The sequence below is a fragment of the Elephas maximus genome, chromosome 2 (genome assembly GCF_024166365.1).
Source record: "Elephas maximus indicus isolate mEleMax1 chromosome 2, mEleMax1 primary haplotype, whole genome shotgun sequence".
Classification (NCBI taxonomy): domain Eukaryota; kingdom Metazoa; phylum Chordata; class Mammalia; order Proboscidea; family Elephantidae; genus Elephas; species Elephas maximus.
The window spans coordinates 165,818,398-165,838,021 of NC_064820.1; the positions used below are offsets into that span (position 1 = coordinate 165,818,398).

Genomic DNA, 19,624 nt, shown 5'->3' on the forward strand with positions numbered 1-19,624 from the left:
TCTTGGTCTCCCATGGCTCAAGCTCTGATCTGCTATCACCCAAGCTTGGGAGCCTACTAGCTGCCTCCTGGGAGGGTGCTCTGGGTGAGGAGATACCCCAGCTATGCCAAAGTGGGTGAGTCCCTACTGTATTGGGACTCCCTTGTGGTCACCATCCATTTTCGTTTTTCCTCCAGCCCAGCCTTCCCATATCTGAAAAACTTCTACCCATTTCCCCAAGGGAAAGGCTGAGGCATAGAGCAAAGCGGTGATAACAATCCTTGATCCCATGTCTGCTTTCATCTTTTTCAGAATACTCACCTCCAGGAGCTTGTCATCTTCAAAGTAGCCCTGGAAGGTGAGGAAATCAACCCTGAGAGAGGGGACACCCGTGCCCATGGCCTCAGGGAGACAGTGCTGGGGGGTGCCTAGACTGGGGAGGGGCCAGAGGATTACTGAGTCATGGACTCAGCCTTGGAGAAAAGGCCGGAGGCCACCCTCTCAGATTCTGTGGCAAATGGGGCACCCTCAGGGGCCCAGGGGACCTGAGCCCTGGCCTTCTCTCCCTGGAAAATAAGCCTTGCTGGAGGTTGGGCTCTGAATTCTGGTAGTGGCCCCACCACTACCTTGCTGTGGATATTGGACAGGTCTCCTCTTTCTCTGGGGCCAAGTTTTCCCATGTCTACAATGGAAGGTTTGGGCCAGGACTAGTGTTTCCCAAAGCACAGTGCACACACCTCTGGCAGCACACAAGGTGATGCCACGTGGGCAACCAGTTTTCATTTGAACAAGTGTTGCTTGCTATTTTCACCTGCACTGGGGAAACGTATATAAATGGCACATCAAACCAGCATGTGGATTTAAATAAAAATATAAACTACTCAGATGAATAAAGATTAGGGACCAGTAGAAGTTCCCTGGGGTCCTGTCCAGATGGCAACATACTCTCTTTATGCTTCTACCGTTTTAAATACTCGTAAGAGTGTTGATTCCAGCCGTCTGGGATGCGAAGATGTGGTCTGTCACGTGGACTGCCTTTTGGCGCCACAGATTAGCAGCGCTGTAACTCTGTGATGACAGAACGACAAGTCTAGGTGCCGCTTTAGTCTTTGTGTGTGGGGTATATGATGTGTGTGTTGTGTGTATGCAGTATGTGTTATGTGTGTGGTGTTTGTGATGTGTGTGATTTGTGTGTGGTGTTGATGTGTGTACGATGTGTGTATGGTGTGTGCATAATGTGTGTATGGTGTGCATGCAGTGTGTGGTGTGTGTGTGATATGTGTGTGCGTGTGTGTGTAGTATGCGAGTGTGTGTGTGCATGTGTGTGATGTGTGCGCATGGGTGTGGTGTGTGTGAAGTGTGTGTGGTGGGTGTGATTTGTGAGTGGTGTGTGTGTGATATGTGTGTGTACATATGTGTGGTGTGTGTGGTATGTGTGATGTGTATGGTGTGTGTGTGTGTGTGTGTGTGTGTGGTGTATGGGAAGGAGCAGAGGATGAGATGGGCGGAGCTGGGGAAAAGAGTAGCCCTTCCCAGGAGGAGGCTGGGTGCCAAAGGTCAAAGGCAGGGAGTTTGGGAAAGAGATTGTTCCCTGACTGACAATTTCAAGTGCTTTGTCCAGCTCCAGACTTGCTTTGAATCCCCGGGGCCACTGGGCAGGCAGGCGAGGGGTCACCCCGGCCTTGGTTTTTCCTGCCATTCAGCCCAGCTCCCTGGCCACTTGGCTGCATTTTATCTGCCAGCCCAGGAACGGCCCAGGAGGGGTGCACTGGAAGGGTGGAGGGGTGTGGGGGTTCCCTTGGCAGAGTCTCTAGATCACTTCTCCAGGCTGGGCCAGTATTGTGTGCCCTCCATTCCCCATTCCTGCTCGGCTTGCTGCTATTATTATTCACAGTGGTGACTGTTTATACATGAATCTTCACTGGTGATTTATCTTATCTTCAACTTGCTTAGCAAGTGAGACCCTGCTCTGCTGCAGGAAGTGGAACTCCCAGGACTGTCATTTTTTGTCTCATCCTGCAATGGGCAGAGGGTGCCAAATTTTGGCTCAAGGCTGTGGACAGCATCCTTGGGTGGGGATGAACTCATGGCCCTTCTTGGGGAGGCAGCAGGTGCAGAGGAAGGGGACCAGGGCTGTGTCCATCCCAGCGCTGTCATGAACTTGCTCTGTGACCCTGGGCAAGTTCCTTGCCTTTTCTGGGCCTCAGTGTCCTCAGTGCTCCCAAAGACATTGTCCTCAGTGAGGCTAAAGCAATACTCTGGCTCTGCCATAGGGTGAATCCGCATCTGTCTACTTGTAAGGGGTTCTAGGGGCTTCCAGAAGGGTGCCTTCTCCAGGACCAGGACTCTGTGAACTTTGGAACCTGGCACCCCAGAGCAGGGATGGGCCACACAGACTCGTCCACACTCCTTAGGCTCAGGTTCCCCTGTGGTCTGGTCAGTGCTTCACACCCTGGGAAAGCAGCTGACCAGGGTCCGGCACATTTCTTGCTTGCAGAACTTATCACATCCTCACATACCCTCAGTGGCCTTGAGGGTTCCACTGAAGCCACAGGCAGCTACACCCAAGGCCAAGAGCTAACAGAGACCTGTTCATGAAGCCCTGTGCAGCGTTATGAGCACCATTATGGAGAGATCTGCTTGACCAGGGTGTGGGAGGTGGCACTGCTCAGTGGACAGGACGTGTGCTTAAAGAGCAACTTATCGCCAAAGAAATATTCTCATTTAGAAAATGGAACTGTCTGCATAATCACATGTCACCCCTTGGTGGGCTAAGCAATGGGTTCAGATGGAGGCAGAAATTCCAGTTAAGCTTTTCTTACCCATCAACGAGGATGCCCTGGGCACTCCATATCCTGAGATTTCACCTTGACTTCTCTTTCCCGGGTTTGCTAGAGTCAGAGCGTGAACATGGCGGCAAAGCAGTCAATCTATAGAGTCACACCAGTGTCTACTGGTGATAATATTAACTTTGGGCAAAGGAAAGCTGAAGTTTGCTGTTGGGTTAGGAAAAGGGAAAATGAAGAACAGAAGTCAGGAGAACCTGCGCTCTGCTCCTGCTGTTGCTGTGGGACCTTGCCGGGTCACTGTGTCTCTCTCAGCTCTACTTTGCTGATCTGTAAAATGGGTTGTCACCAAGAGTCATGGGAAGGGTACAAAAATCCTGGCACATGCTGCATCTGGCACTTAATAAGTAGTAGCTCAAAGGTATTGGATCTGTCAGAGGGAGGGAGTAAGATCAATTGCTAACTTACAGAGGGATGTCATTGTCACTTTACATAAGGGAGAACAGAGACACCGAGTGATGGAAGAGTAGCAGCCCTTTTCTAGGGCCTGGGTTTCAGTCCTGGCCCTGCCCCCACTAACTGTGTAACTTCAAGTGGATTACTTAACCCCTCTGAGCCTCAGTTTCTTCATCTGTAACATTGAGGTAATGAAGGCAACTACCTCATAAAGCTGCTTGTGGATTAAATAAGCCAACCTAAAGCTCCTGGCACATAAACACTGCTCTAGCTGAGTGGGAACCTGGTGGCCTGAGGTCTGACCTGGGCCTTTGTCCTTCAAGTAGCTCCCCTCAAGCAGCTCCTCTGCTCTCCAGAAAGGGCTACAGCCTTTGTAGGTAGTAAGGCCAGGCAGCCAGAGGTGTAGGGAGGCCCAGGAGGGGTTCTCCCCCAAGGGCTGGGTTCCAGTCTTACCCATGGACACTCACAGAACCCCTCCTGGAGGACTGCTGTGCCTCAGGTTACCCAGGTGCTGGCTGGGTACTCTTCGTTACTGTCCACAGCAGGAGTAGTGAGGGTGCTTTTGTTCCTGAAGGACCTTTAGGGAAACGAGAAAACTGGAGAAACTGGGGCTCAAAGAGGGGAATGTGGCAAAGACACAGGGACCAGCGGGGTAGAGGCGAGAAGGTGGTAAGAGGGGAATAGGAGGGCCCTGGTACCTACCCAGGCAGGGTCTCCCTTCCAGTTCTGCTGGAAGCAGGAATGGGTTAAGGGGAAACCGGAAAGGAAAGGAAGAAAGCAAACAGAGTCAGGAGAAATGCCTGGAGCTGAAGCTCGCTGGGGTTGTTTGGTCTGGCTAAGCCACCTCTGGGCCACTCCCAGCAGCTCTGCAGACAATCCCCACCACACGTGCGCACACACACACATACATGCAGAGACACACACCCCAGACACACACAGACTGACTTACACAAACACACATACACACACAGAGACACAGGCGGGCACACACATACACACAGACATACATACACACATAGATATAGACAGACATGCAGATACACACACATACACCAAGACAACTAGAGACACACACACACAAACAAAATATGCATACACACAGATACACAGACATACAACCGGGAGACTCAGAGCCAGAGGGCAGACGCTGGGCTGCGGAGTTTCCGTAGCTCCTTCTAGCTCAACCTCCTCCTTGCCCTCTGTCCCATCAACTTACTGTAGCCCAACTCCTCATTGCAGTAGTAATAACAACATCTAGAATGTACTGAGTACTTACCACTTGCCAGGCTCTATTCTAAGCCTTTTACTTATATTAACTTGTTTAATCCTCACAACAACCCTATGAAGTGGCAATATTCCTAGACCCATTTTGCAGATGGAGACACTGAGTCTCAGAGCAGTTAAGTAACTTGCCGAAGGTCACACAGTGTGTTCAGTGGCTACTCCAAAGCAGGCTGCCAGAGCACAGAGCCCACTGGCTAACCACTACTGCCTCTGAGGACATTAGGTCTGGCTCTGGGCCCGGCACTGGGATCGGCATTTTTACCCCAACTATTAACATAGTGAGTGAAGAGCAACATGATTTTGCCCTTTCTTGGGCTCAGGGAGGGGAAGTGACCTGTCCATGGTCACACAGAGTAAAAAGAGCAGGGCTGGGGTATCTAGTGTGTGTTGAGCCAAGTTTTCGGTGGAGAGGAGAATGAGAACCTGATGGCCTGCAAAATTAGGTTCAGCACTTTCTGCCTCCTCTTCCAGCATCTTCTCCTGCCCTCTTCCAGCACCCAACCTACCCACAGCCCCTGAGACCGTACCATTCTATCTCCCACACCTTCCTGTCCAACATCTCACACTCTCACATTTGTTTGCCCATCCAACCATTGCCTCAACAAGTGTGTCCTGAGCTTCCTTAATGATAGCTTTGTTTTACTGTTGACAAAACATGTTTCTCTTCCACGATTTTATTTCATTCCTTGTGGGAGGGAAGAAGGGGGAGTATCGGCTTCTTTTGATAGGCTCCAGTCCTGGCTCCATCACTTACTGAGAGTTCTTGCCAACAAGGGGCCAAACTAAAGTACATATTAGTTCCTCTGTTGGGCTTAAAATGCCAACTGCACAGGTACAGGATGTGGCATAAAACTACCAGTTGTACAGTGATGTCTTTGTGAACCACAAGCATAACAAAAGCCAGCAGGGATGTAGTTGTTGAAAGAAAAATTTTAAAAGCTAATCAGATCTTAGGTTGCATTAATAAAGGTATAACGTCCAGAATGAGGGAAGTGATGGACTTGCTGCTTTCTGGGCTGGTCTGGTTTTTCTGGAATGTTGTGATCAATTCACCTCTGAGAAACTGACAGATTGGCCTGAGGAAAGAGGAGGGTAAACAGGATGGAGAGGGGTCTCAAAAGTGCCACCTGTGTGGAAGAGCTGAAAAAACTGGTGAGGTTTAACTTGAGGGCAGGAATAGAATAAAAGGAATAGACTTGTTCTGTGTATCCTCAGAGGGAGGGAGTAAGATCAATGGGGAGGGGGAGAGATACCATGAGGGAGAGTTCGCCTCCATAGAAAGGGTGTGCGAAAGATGGACTGAGCTGCCTCTGGAGGAAGTGAGACCCTGACACTGGGAATATATGGATGGCTGAGACTGGGGGCCCAAGCACAAGGGGACTTAAGAACCAGATGGAGGCTTTAGTCCCTCCAGACTCGATATTTGAATCAGTGGCTCCTGGCTCCTGGCTCTTCCAACAGATGGCGATGAGGATGAGGGATCCTCTGGGGAGACCCAGAAATGTCCCCCAGCTCCTCTCTGCATGTTGCATGGTTTAACTCCCCACCCCCACCCTACTGCCCACCAGGGCCAGGGCACAGTTTCTTGGACATGGTAAATCCACATACTTAGCAGAGTCGGAAAACACTTTGTGAGCATCTTGTGCTCCCTTCTCCCTTTATGGAGGGGTAAGCCAAGGCAAATGAGGAGAAAGGCTTGCCTGAAGTTGGTGGGCTTGTAGGATATGGCAGATGGTAACTCTAGCTTGAACCCAGGTCTCCAACCCAGGGAGCCTACTTCCCCAATTTTCAGGTCTTTGGTCAACACATAGTCAGAGTTCCCCAATCAGAGAAACTTCCAGGCAGAATCAGTCCAATCTTTTCCACAACCCCCAGTGTTCCTCTTTTGAGATCTGTTCGACATGCATTTATTGAGCACCTTCTGTTGCTGTCGTTGTTGTTTTTAGCTGCTGTTTGAGTCGGCCTCCGACTCATGATGACCCCGTGCACAATGGAATAAAACAATGCTAGTCCTGTGCCATCCCTCTGATCAGTTGTGGATTGGACCATTGTGATCCATAGGGCTTTCATTGGTTGATTTTCAGAAGTAGATTGCCAGGCCTTTCTTCCTAGTCCATCTTAGTCTGGAAGCTTTGCCAAAACCTGTTCAGCATTATGACAACACCCAGGCCTCCACTGACAAACGGGCGCTGGCTATGCATGAAGTGCACTGACCAGGGATCAAACCTGGGTCTCTTGGATGGCAGGCGAGAATTCTACCACTGAGTCATCACTGCTCCTTCTGAGCACCTCCTAGGTGCTAGGCATTACAGTAGATCCTGGGAGGTGATGACCACCACACTAGGGTAAGAGGTGACAGCTTCTTCCCACCCTGCCACCCTTCAAAGCACTTGCATTTTCTGAAATCGTCTGGCTTATTTATTCACCCACTAGTTTATTGCCTGTCTTTCCTGTCCCACCTGCCCACTTCCAAGTCCAGGAGTGTGCCTTGTCACCGCTGTACTCCCGGCTCCCGGAACAGCCCTGGCTTACGGTATGTGTCCCAAAACACTTGCTCAATGAATGAATGGTGAGCAAAACTGAAGCTGTGCCAGGCCCTAACAGAACTAGAATAACGACCAATGCTTCCTGGGTCCATCCATGTGCCTGACACAGCGCCAAGTGCTTCTCTTGCACCATCTCATTAATCCTCACAATAATACCTGAGAGGCAGTGCTATCATTGGCCCCATTTTATGGATGGGGAAATTGAGGTTCAGAGAGGTTAAGGAACTCATCACAACCCTTGTTACCTCCCACCTTGTATTATAAATATGCAAGCCCCTGTCTCATGCCCTTCTGCCCACGCTAGACTCCTTGAAGGCATAAGCCATGATACTGGTCCCCAGTGGCACCTACAGGTGTTTGTTATATTCAGTCGGGTTGAATTAAAATTTGGGAAGAGCAAGAAGGGCATGATGGGGAAAGGAAAATTAGTGTAGAACACCAAGCAGGGGCAGACAGCAGCATTAGGTAGTGTTAGTGCTGGAAGCCATCTTCAAAAAAACACTCCAACGGCCCCCCCATTCTATTTTTGGACTCCCTCTAGTGACAGGGAGCTCAGCACCTATTGAAGCATGAGATAATTCAAGGAAATCACTTAGCCCAGTGCCAAATGGTCCCATGATAGTTGATATTTATTGAGTAGTTTTAAATTCACACCACAGTCACGGGAGGTAGGTACTATTATTATCTTTGTTTTACAGAGGAGGAAACTGAGGCACAGAGAGTTATATAACTTGCTCAAGGTTTCACGCTGAGAAGTTGCAGAATATAATTTGAAGCCTGGGAGTCTGGCACTAGACAGCATATCCTCCTAACCATAGAAACAATGTAAGCACATATGTAATTAAAAAATTTCCAGTAGCCACATTTAAAAAAAAGATGAAATTAATTTTAATAATACATTTATTTAACTCAAAATAGTAATATTTTGTCATTGTTGTTAGCTGCTGTTGAGTTGGACTCCGACTCATGGTGACCCCAGCACAATGAAAGAAAATACTGCCTGGTCCTTCCTCATCCCGATGGGTGGTTGGGGAATGGACCATTGTGATCCATAGGGCTTTCATTGACTGATTTTTAGAAGTAGCTTGCCAGGCCTTTCTTCCTAATCCATCTTGGTCTGGAAGTTCCACTGAAACCTATTTACCATCAGAGCAACACACAGGCTTCCACTGACAGACGGGTGGTGACTGCGCATGAGGTGCGTTGGCCCTCGGTTGAACCTGGGGCTCCCACATGAAATGTAAGAATTCTACCATTGAACCACCAAGGCAATAGAGTGTGATGTTAACATGTAATGGAGACCATAGGTGGTACAAACAGGTAACACACTTGGCTGCTAACTGAAAGGTTGGAAGTTGGAGTCTACCCAGAGGCACCTTGGAAGAAAGGCCTGGTTGTCTACTTCTGAAAAGTCATCCATTGAAAACCCTGTGGAGCACAGTTCTACTCTGAGACACATGGGGTCACCATGAGTTGGAGTCAACTTGATGGCAACTGGTTTAACATGTAATAAATGTAAGAAAGTTCTTATTGAGGTATTTTACCTTTTTTTTTTTTTGCTACTAAGTTTTTGAAATCTAGTATGTATTCTTTATTTACAGCACATCTCAATTCAAATTCACCACATTTCAAGTGCTCAGTAGCACATGTGGCTAGTGGCTACCATACTGGACAACGTATGCCTTTCAAGGTGCTTCCTGTGGTATATCCTGGGCATAGGAAGAATCTAATAAATATCAGCCACTATTACTATTTTTATCATTGGCTGTTGTTATTATTGGTTCAGGGAAAAGCTGGGTTGAGGCTCCAAGCCTTTGGCATAAACTGTGCACTGATGTCTCTGTTCTTAATCTGAGTCCTCCCAGCCAGCATCCTGAAGACTCCCAGGCTGAGTCAAGCTTCCTGCACCCTTGGCCTGTAGGTTGAGACCAGCCAGCTCTAGGAGGGGAGGGAGGGGCCAGGGCTGAGGCCTCTCTGTCTCACCGGCTGGCCAGCTGGGTACCACATGAATTGAGGCCTGTTTAGGGTTTCTAAGCCTAAGGCCCATCTGTTCTGGAGTGTGTGGGACATCCAGCCGTATCTGGCAGGGAGGGCATAAAAGCCCCTCCTTCTCTGGTTCCTGGAAGCAGCACATCCTGCCTGCTTTAGGCTAGGTTAGCCTTTAAGCAGAAATAAAAAACAATAAAAAAACAAACTCTTTTTAAATATAATTTTTCTCATGGAACCCCATGAACTAAAAAATGGAGCAGGGATGAGGGGTCTGCACTCCTCCCTCTCAGCCCTCTGTGGTCCCTGGACAGTGTTTGCCAAGTGCTTGCGAAGAGGCAGGCGACATGCAGATTCCAAACTTGCTGCACACTGGAATCATGTGAGAAGCTTCAAAAAATAATGATGCCTGAGACCTACCCCCAGAGGCTGCGATCTATAATTGGTCTGGGTTGTGACCTGGGTTTTTGGCATTTTTAAAAGATCTTCAAGTGATTGTAATATGCAGACAAGACTGGGAACCGTTGTGCTAAGCCATCAGGGACATGAGCTCATTTAATCTTCACAGTAATGGTATGACATAGTGTGGTTATGATTCCTACTTTACAGATAGGAAAATGGAGGCTCATGGAGATAAAGTAACTGACCTGAGTTCAGCAGCCAGGAAGTGGGCTTTGAAGGGGGTACGCTAGCCATGGCCTTAACCAGGGGCATGCTGGTAGATGGTTAACAACAAGCTCTCTAGGGAATAAAAGCCCTAATGTGTAAAGTAAGAGCTGCCAATGTCTGTGGTGTAAATACTTCTACCACGGCAGATTTCAAGCTCTACCGGAGTGAAGTCCCTGAATGCGGAGTTGGGAAGAGATGGGCACAATGAGCTCTTGAGTTACAGGGGCCAGCTCCAGCTCACCACTGGGCTGCTCTGCATGGTGATGACAGGTCCCAGTGAGTGGGAGGTACATATGGGTAGCAACTTTCTAAATTTTCAGTTAGAACCTTTCCCTAAATGAAATTTTTGAGAACCCCAACAGATATACAATAGATGAAAAGCAGTAGGCTATCAGTAGAAGCTTATAAGTTTTAATACAGAATAGCATGCTGTTGTTCAAACTGGGTGTTATGGATTGACTTGTGTCCCCCCAAAAATGTGTGTCAACTTGGCTAGGCCGTGATTCCCAGTATTGTGTGGTTGTTTACCATTTTGTGATCTGATGTAATTATCCTATGTGTTATAAATCCTAACCTCTGTGATGGAAACCCTGGCGGCGTAGTAGTTAAGAGCTACAGCTGCTAACCATAAAGGTCAGCAGTTCAAATCCACCAGGCGCTCCCTGGAAACTCTATGGGGCAGTTCTCCTCTGTCCTATAAGGTCACTATAAGTCGGAATTGACTCAACAGGTTTGGTTTTTTTGGTATGATGTTAATGGGCAGGACTAGAGACAGTTATGTTAATGAGGCAGGACTCAATCTACGGGATTAGGCAGTATCTTGAGTCAATCTCTTTTGAGATATAAAAGAGAGAATCAGGCAAAAAGGAGAGGGACCTCATGCTACCAAGAAAGAAGTGCTGGGAGCAGAGGGTGTCCTTTGGACCCGGGGTCCCTGAGCTGAGAAGGTCCTAGACTACGGGGAGATTGATAACAAGGATCTTCCCCTAGAGCCAACAGAGAAAGGAAGCCTTCCTCTGGTACTGGCACCCTGAATTCAGACTTAACTAGCCTCCTAGACTGTGAGAGAAATTTCTGTTTGTTAAAGCCATCCACTTGTGTTTCTATTATAGCAGCATTAGATGACTAAGACACTGGGCTAGCCCAGCTTGATCCCTCAGGGCAGGGCAAAGGGGCACTTGTGAGTGTGGGCACTGGGTGGCAGTGAAGAGTAGCTTCCACTGGAGCCAGGCCTAGCTCTGACCCGCGCTGACTGTGTGGTCTTGAGCAAGCCCCTTCCCGTCTCTGAATCTCAGTTTTCTTGTGTGTCCAGGAGGAGACTGGACTGGATACAGGACCCCCAAAACCAAAACCAAACCCATTGCTGTCAAGTGGATTCCAACTCATAGTGACTCTACAGGACAGAGTAGAATTGCCCCCACAGGATTTCCAAGGAGCGTATGGTGGATTTGAACTGCTGACCTCTTGGTTAGCAGCCGTAGTAGCACTTAACCACTATGCCACCAGGGTTTCCCTTAACCACTACACCACTAGGGTTTCCCACGAGACCCCCAGATTGTGATTTTCCAGTCTGGCCTTGGCCCTGCCTGCAGCCTGCACACCGACCCCAGTATTTATAACCATGACTTCAGTCTCTCCAGTTCTGTTGAAGCTGGTTCCATAGCCCACATATTTATAAACCAAGCAGGGCAGAAATAGATGTGACTTGCAGGGGACTTGGCTGATTTTATGAGCAGGCTGGATTAGGTGAGTCCATTTGTAACAGGCTCAGGTCCACCACTGTCCTGGGGGCCAAGTTCAACAGGCAATTAGGAAAGAGTCCTTGGAGACCCTGAACCCAGCTCTGTGATTGTGCAGTTGGAGGTCACTGAAGCCCAGGTGCGGAGGGACGTGGCCAAGGTCACAGAGAGCGTGGCAGAGCCTGGGCCTCACAACAACCATATGATGTCAGTATTATTCTTATCCCCAGTACTCATTGTGCATCAAGCGTTTCACACTGAGAAGACTATTTATCGATTTAATGAATTTGGAAAAAGATGTTCTCAAAGAAATAATGCTGATTGTGGAATCATATTTTATATTAACCAAAAAACCAAACCCACTGCCATCGAATGGATTCCGACTCATGGCGACCCCATGTGCTTCAGAGTAGAACTGCGCTCCACAGGGTTTTCTTGGCTGTAATCTTTCAGAAGTAAATTGCCAGGCCCTTCTTTCGCCACACCACTGGGTGGATTCAACCCGCCAACCTTTCAATTAGTAGCTGAGAGCAAACTGTTTACACTACCCAGGGGCCTATATTTTAGACACCAAGCTAAAACCCATTGCTGTCGAGTCAATTCCAACTCATAGCGACCCTGTAGGACAGAGTAGACCTGCCCCACAGAATTTACAAGGAGCGCCAAGGCTGTAATCTTCATGGAACTGCTTAACCACTGCGCCACCAGGGCTCCTATTTTATATACAGGATTACAAAAAATAATCCCAGAGTGATAGACACGTTCACAGTGGAACGTGAGGGTTCTAAAATGGTGAACAGTTGAATAATCAGAACATCACTCTAAGAAATATATCTCTAGGGGCTTGCAGGGCTATGTTCTTGAACTTGCCACTTAATGTTGATTTTGTGTGTTTTAAAATTGCGTGTGAGAATTTAACACAATTGCAAATTTCAGGTACATATGCCAAACACAGACAGACAGCTGTCAAGGTTTCCCATCTTAATACCATCATCTACTCTTAGTGATACATAGCACTCCCTAGTCCCCATTCCTGCTTATTCTTTTTCCACTGACATTCGTATTTACTTATTGTCTGCCCACCCACCTAACGTGAGCTCCTTGTGGGCAGGGTTTCTTTTTCTTTTGTTCACTGTGTGCTGCCAGTGCTTAGAATAGCAGATGGCACTTAGCAGGCAGTCAGAGAATACGTGTTGAATGAACGAATAAATGAGTGACTGAGTCTCCATTTTACAAAGAAGAAAACTGAGATTCAGTGAGATGAAGAGACTAGTCCAAAGTTACCCAGCTCTCTTCAGGCTGAACTGAGGTCTGGCTGATACTTGTTTCTCCAGAGACCACCTGGTTTGCCCAGCTTGAGGAGCTCTTGGGGGAGTCCCAGCCCCCCAACGCTACCTCTTGCCAAAGGATGCTTTCCTGATGTTCCCAGAGTCTTTCTCCTCTCCCCCAGCTTCATATCATGCCCGTCCAACACTAGCCCCTCTGCCCTGGAGGTGGACAGGAATGGAGGGGAGGAAGGAGGAAAGGTCAGAACAGGCTGGGCAGGCAGGGAGGTCGATGGCCTAAGGCTGCTGAGGCAGGAAGGAAGAAGGCCAGGATTGGTCAGTCTGCCTTGCAGGACTGGAAGGGTGCGTAGGCAACATGGCATCACAGCTGTGCCTCCCTCTGGGACTGGTCCCGCCCACTAGAAAACACCAGAACAGGGAGGATTCAGGTGCGGCTCCCACCTTGGCTGCTACCTCCCCACCAACCACACAGTCCAAGACCATTTACGCTGGGGAAACTGAGGCCCAGTAGAAGGATGTGACTCTTCCAAGAACACATAGTAAGGTAATGGCAGACATAGGGCCTTCTCACAGTCAGAGAGGCTTGGGATTCCCACTGTCGGAGCCATAGAGAAGGAACTCCCTATCTTGGCTCCCATCCCCTTCTTGGCAGGAACGTACTCTCAGCCCAGGTTCTTGAGGACAACAGCAACTCCCTTCCCACTTGCAGGGAGAACACACTCTGGACACCATGCCTTGGCAAGTCACCACAGTGCTGTCAGGCAAGGTTGGGACTGGCAGGTGTATCCTGAGCCATCTGGGCCACTTCTGAGTTACCCCTTCCCCCAGGGTAACCCCATCTTTGTCCCTAGGCTATATATAATACTAATTCCTAGGTCACCCCCATTCATTATTTCATTTGATAAATATTTATTGAGTGTTTACTATGTGCCAAGCAATTCACCAGGCTTTGGAGACAAGCTTCTCTCTCAACCTCCCTCTACTTCTTCCATCTTGTCTTCTCTTTTGTTCATCCTTTCATTCATTCAGTAACTATTTCTATTATTCAGACAGCACAGCTTTATGGATAAGAGTGATATTTGGAGCCAGACTATCAGGGTTTGAGCCCCGGCCTAACCACTCACTAGCTGTGTGAGCTTGGCAAGTCCTGTGAGCTGTTTCCTTATCTGTAAAATGAAGATCATAATGGCACCTATCTTACAGGGTTTTGATAAGGATAACATGAGTTAATGCATGCTAAGTGTCTGAAATAGCATCTGATATAGCAAGCACTTCGTAAATACTAGCTGTTATCATTGTTATTGCTATTATGTGCCTGGCACTGTGCCAGGTGCTGAGGACATAGCCTTCAAATGCTCCTCTTGTAGGCACCCCTGCAAGCCAGCCCTCTATCAGCCTCCCACCTTCTGCTCTGGCCTTGCTGCCTCCAGTCCCAGCCCCGATTGCTGACCTCGCAACAGCTCCCTGGTCATTTGGGCTGCCCCCTCCGTCGTCTCTTCTGTCAGCAGGAGAGTCCATGCAATTGAAGCTTGTCACAATCTGGCCACCTTCCCTCCCAGCCTCATCTCCCACTACTCTTCCATGTATGGCCTGTCCTCAGCCTCTCCAAGTCCGTGTGGTTCCCCAGATTCATCCCCAAATGGTCCTGCCTTCTCGCCTTCACTTGACCTGAAGTGCCTTCTGTCTATCAGCATCCCAAACGCTTCTTGTCAAAGTCCTGCAAATCCAGCTGAAGCATCATCACCCCCAGGAAGCCCTCTTTCACTTCCCTCAGCAAAGAATCACGGGCTCCTCCTTTGAATCTGCATTGCCCCTTGTTCACAACTTTGCTTTATCCTTGAGCAATGGGGAGCCATGTAGAGTTCTTAAGCAGGTAAGTGACACATCCAGAGCTGCATTTGAAATGAATGGATCAGAACCTACATAGGATGGAGACAGGGAGACTGCAGGTGCGAGGTCAGGTAGGGAGACTCCTGGGGCAGAAGGACCTTCGGAGGAATGACCATCTAGTCTTTCTAGGGCTGCCTCCTCCCTCAGGCTCTGTCAGTCCACGGAATCACATCCTGTGCGTCTCCAGCATAGGTCAGTAATCAGTGACAGAGTCAAAACAAGGACCCCCTGCCTTGACCCTGGTTCGGGGCACCTGCTTAAGCCCTGACGCTCACTCCCTTTTGCCTTCCTCCCAGGCCAAAAGTCAGGCAGGCTCTTTTGGGGCACTGCAGACAATGGGGACTCAGGTTGCCTGGGGAAGACTGGACCGTGCTGTGTACCAGGCACTCAGGGCCAGAAGGCCAGGCTCACCTAGCACTCCCAGACTCCAGCTGACAGCCAACACACAGCAGTACTCTCATTACCTGCCAAAAGATAAATGAGCCTGTGTTTTCTCAACGAATCCCTGCAACAGCCCTGTGAAGCAGGTACTGTTTTAACCCCTGTTTTGCAGGCAGGGAAAGTGAAGCTCAGAAAGATGGAGACTTGCCCAGAATCAGGCAGCCACTGAGTGGTGGAGCCAGAATTGAAGCCAAGATCCTGTTCTAAAGCCAGTGCCCTTCCCCCTCCACAGAGGGAATTGCAGAAGGGATTTCAGGGTCCCAAGGCTACCTCCTCCAGGGCCACCTATCTCAGAGCCCACAACAGGAGGCCCCTGCATGGACGGGGACTGTGAACATCTGATGCCAGCAGATGGGTTCAGCTCGGCCTCCGGGCCTGCAGGGGGCCAGGGAGAGGGGCCAGGGGATGCTGGCCCCTCTAGGGGATCAGGGATTATTTGAGGAGCTGGAGGGGAAGTGTCTGGGTGCCTGGCTGCCTCTGACTCTGTCCAGCCCTGGATGAGTCCTTCCCGTCTCTGGGCTCAGAGTTTCCCTCTGAGATGAGGGCACTGGGTTGGGTGGACTCCACCGGACTTGCTGAAATTCAGGTGCTCTGGAGCCTTGTGGCCAGAAGAGGAATAGTGACTTGGGGCAGATGGAATGAGAGCTTCTTAGGAGCCCCAGCCCATTTCTGCTGAGGTTGAAGGAGTCTCTTTCCTGGCCACCTTGGAGATCTGCCCACACAGACAGCTCAGGGGTCCCTGCAGTCGGAGTCTGTGGCAACAGAGAGCGGCGTAGAGCCCAGGGCCCAGCAGCCTTGACTCACATTCTGGTCTGCACCATGTCACTTTGTCACTCTGAACATGGTACTTTCCTTTTTGGCACCTCAGTTTCCTTGTCTGTAAACTGCGCTCTCACGCCTACCCTCACAGGAACATTAGGGCAAGAGCTTGGGTCAACATATAGCAGATACTCAGAAGTCACAGCTGCCATTACTGTTACAGGTCCCTGTCGGGGTATTCCAGACCCACTTGCACGCTGCCTGCCCAAGCCCCCTAGCTGGGCTGGGACTCAGTGACTCCTGGGGAAGGATCCTTGAATTGGAGCACTCCTGCCAACCCCTCCCTCCTGGCTTGGCAGCCTGAAGACAACGCCGGCCAAAAATATTTGTGTGGGTGGCGGAAAGTTAACTTTTCCGCCTCTCTCTTCTTTCCTGGAAACCGTGGCCACCGTCAAATACAGCAAAACAGAAGCAGGAATAGAGGGAAGCGAGGCCCCTGCAGAGAGTCAGAGGGAGCCCTGCTCCCTCCCAACGCCCACTCCTTCTGCCTCCTGCCATCTGGCTCCATGGTGGGTGCCGGGTGCAGGGTGGGGGGTGGCTCCAGTGCTTAGTATCTTCAATGACAGAGGTGGATGGACCCTCCCACACCATCTGGCTCAACCCCCCATTGTGTCCTTGGGGAAACTTACTCCAGAAGACAGAAGGCACCTGCCCAAAGCCACACAGCCAGTTAGGGCCAGACAGGTCTCCACGGAATTCTAGGGCCCTTCCTGAGAGTCTAAGGCTCTTTGAAACTCTAATGGTAGGAATGTCAGGCAGCAGCTGGTGAGTGAGGAAGACTGGAGAGGGATGAAGGCCTGTCTCTTCTGTGCTTCTGTGTCCACCACAGGGTGTTAGAGCTAGATTTAAATCCCAGCCTTGTTGTTTACTCACTATGTGACTTAGGCAAGAATTCACTTCACCTATCTGAGCCTCAATTTTCTCATCTCTGAAATGGGATAATAATAATGCCCAGCTCATACCATGTGTTTGGGAGCCCCTGAGTGATGCAAATGGTTAAGCATTTGGTTAGAAGTTCACATCCTCCCAGAGGAACCTCAGAAGAAAGGCCTGGAGATCTACTTCCGAAAAACCAGCCATTGAGAACCCTATGGAGCACAGTTCTACTCTGACACACATGGGGTCACCATGAGTCAGAATCCACTCAACAGCAACTGGTTTAAGTTCCCCAGGGGCACAAATTGTTTCTCAGCTACTAATCAAAAGGTTGGAGATTTGGATCCACCCGCTGGTGCCACAGAAGAAAGACCTGGTGATCTATTTCCGTAAGATTAAACAAACAAACAGAAAAAGAGTAGATTTTAACCACTGAAAACCCTGTGGAGTCCAGTTCTACTCTGACACACATGGGGTCGCCCTGAGTCAGAGTCAGCGGTGATGGGTTTAATACGTGTTCAATATTGTGAGCTCCTGTTCTTCCTCTTGACAGAAGGTTGGCTTCTTTTTCCTGATTTCCCTGCCACTGAGGCTGTTCTAACAGGTGCCCAGTTATCTTTCGGATCCTGAGGCTTGTTTGTCTTTCTCCTGGTTGGCTCGGGTTTGCCCTGGGGCCTGACAGTGCATTTATCTCTGCTGTCTTCCTACCAGAGTCTCCTGGTGCAGCTTGGCCCAGAAGCCATGGCCCCAGCCTACTGGGGGGTGGCGTGCCTGACCCTTCCTGGGGGCGGAGTGTTTCCTCCAGGCCGAGGTGCCGCAGCCGCTGAGGTTAGCCCAGGCCCTGCCACTGGTGTCCACAGGCTTTCATAATTCACTGGATTCTCACTGCCCCTGGGCAGCCAGTGTCAGGGGTGGGGGGACGGTGGGGGGAGAATCTTTCTCCCTGTTTTGCAATAGGATAGGTGAAATTTAAAGGAGTAGAGTGACTTGCCTGAGTTCACAGAGCTAAATGGTGGCAGAACTGAGCCTTTAACCAAGATCTATTCATTCCAAGGTTTTCTCTCAAATGTAATAGGCCATTGGCCCTGTCTTAGGGTCTCTCTGCCCATCCTGGGACATCCCACCCACCTCCACGCTATACCTCCACAGGTAATTTCCAAACCTTTGTCCCCAGCCTGGAACTCTCCCTATTCTCCAGGCCCCCAAGTGGAACTGCCCGCTGCTCATCTCTCCCCGGAAATCCAAAATCTAACTCTACTCCTCTGAACACCTGCTTTTTCTCACTTATTCCTGATCTCTATTAACGAAATCACTGTCAGCAGAGCTGGGAACCTGGACTGCATCCTAGACTCCTCCCTCTTCCTCTGTACCCACTCTCCATCTGCCTCCAAGCCCTGCCAACTCTACCACCCAGCATCTCTCCCATCCAGCCCCCCTTCGCCACCCCTTAGAGGAGGCTTCCATTCCCTCTTCTGGGTGTTCATCCTTGTTAGCACTCAAAAGCAATCGTACTATTATTGTTGTTGTTGTCATTCACAGCTCCCTCCCCCCACCACCGCCCCCCCCGCCCCCACCCCAGATTTTAAGGCTTCAGGAGCCAGGGCACTGTGTGGACTTTATCCCCTACTGTCTGCACAGGACCTTTGATAGTGTCTGAAATATAATAGGAGCTCAAGAAATTTTTGTGAGATGAATGAATAGCCAACATGTATTGAGTTATGTCTCGGGCGCTGTGCTAAATCTTCTGCATTCATTTTCTCACTTAATCCTCAATGTATCACTAAGTCAGAGATATTGTTGTGGTTATTAGTTGCTGTTGAGTCAGCTCTGACTCACGGAGACCTCGTGTACAATAGAACATAATGTTGCCTGGTCCTACACCAGTCTCATGCTCAAGTCCATTGTTATGGCCACTGTGTATTCGGAGTGACTTCCAACCGAGGAGGCTCATCTTCTAGCACTGTATTAGACAATACTCTGTCGTGATCCCCAGGGTTTTCATTGGCTGATTTTCTAACGTAGATCACCAGACCTTTCTTCCTTGTCTGGAAGCTCTGCTAAAGCCTGCCTATAATGGATGACCCAGCTGGTATTTGAAATACCAGCGGCATAGCTTCCAGTATCATAGCAACATGCAGACCGCCGCAGTACAACAAACTGACAGACGGGTGGTAGAGTCAGAGAGATTACAATCCTCATCTTATAGAGGGGGAAGCTGAGGTTCAGAGAGGTCATGTGATTTGCTGACCATCACACTGGTGGCAGAGCTGGGATTATAACACAAATCCTGGGCACAGAAGCACATCACTGCACCGGCTCATCTTGCTGCTTTAGCCTCCTTGGGGGGCCCAGCCTCCAGTCTTGCGTCCTCTGCCCCACTGTTCCTGTATTTCCCAAAATGGAGCATGTGCCTCTGGTGGCATGTGGGAGAATTCACTCTAGGTGCTTTCCGGATAAGAATTTTTAAATAACTAGCTATTTATTTAATGTGCACTGAGGAAAAAATGACTTAGAGCAACATACTTGTGGTTTTCCTACAATTATTGCTTAAGTCGCAAGTAACAAAGGCAAGTTATTTAAAGTTAGTTTAAGGAAACGTGTTAAATAAATAAAGCTTCAGGTGGCATAAGGATATGGCAAAAATCTGGGATGGCTAATGACTGAAGCTTGGTAAACACTTTCCGGTGGATGTAAGGGACCTGCACCCCAAGTTCTCAGGGCTACCCCAAGATGAACCAAAAACCAGTTGCCATCAAGTGACTCCACTCATGATGACCCCATGTGTGTCAGGGTAGACCTGTGCTCCACAGGGTTTTCAATGGCTGACTTTTTGAAAATAGATCACCAGGTCTACCTTCTTCTGTGTT

At 49.3% G+C, this 19,624-nt stretch overlaps 1 protein-coding gene across 9 annotated transcripts in view; it reads left to right on the forward strand.

The window, feature by feature from the left end:
• The window catches only part of NDST1 (N-deacetylase and N-sulfotransferase 1), a 173,150-nt gene that overhangs the window by 153,123 nt on the left and 403 nt on the right, over positions 1-19,624 (forward strand). Inside the window, exon 16 of one of the 9 annotated variants that reach the window (XM_049874088.1) lies at positions 292-569. The exons of the other annotated variants lie outside the window; for them this stretch is intronic. Within the exon in view, the coding sequence (XP_049730045.1) occupies positions 292-328 (37 nt within the window). The 3' untranslated portion in view covers positions 329-569. Of the gene's footprint in view, positions 1-291; positions 570-19,624 lie in introns of those variants that run through there. 9 annotated transcript variants of the gene reach the window in all.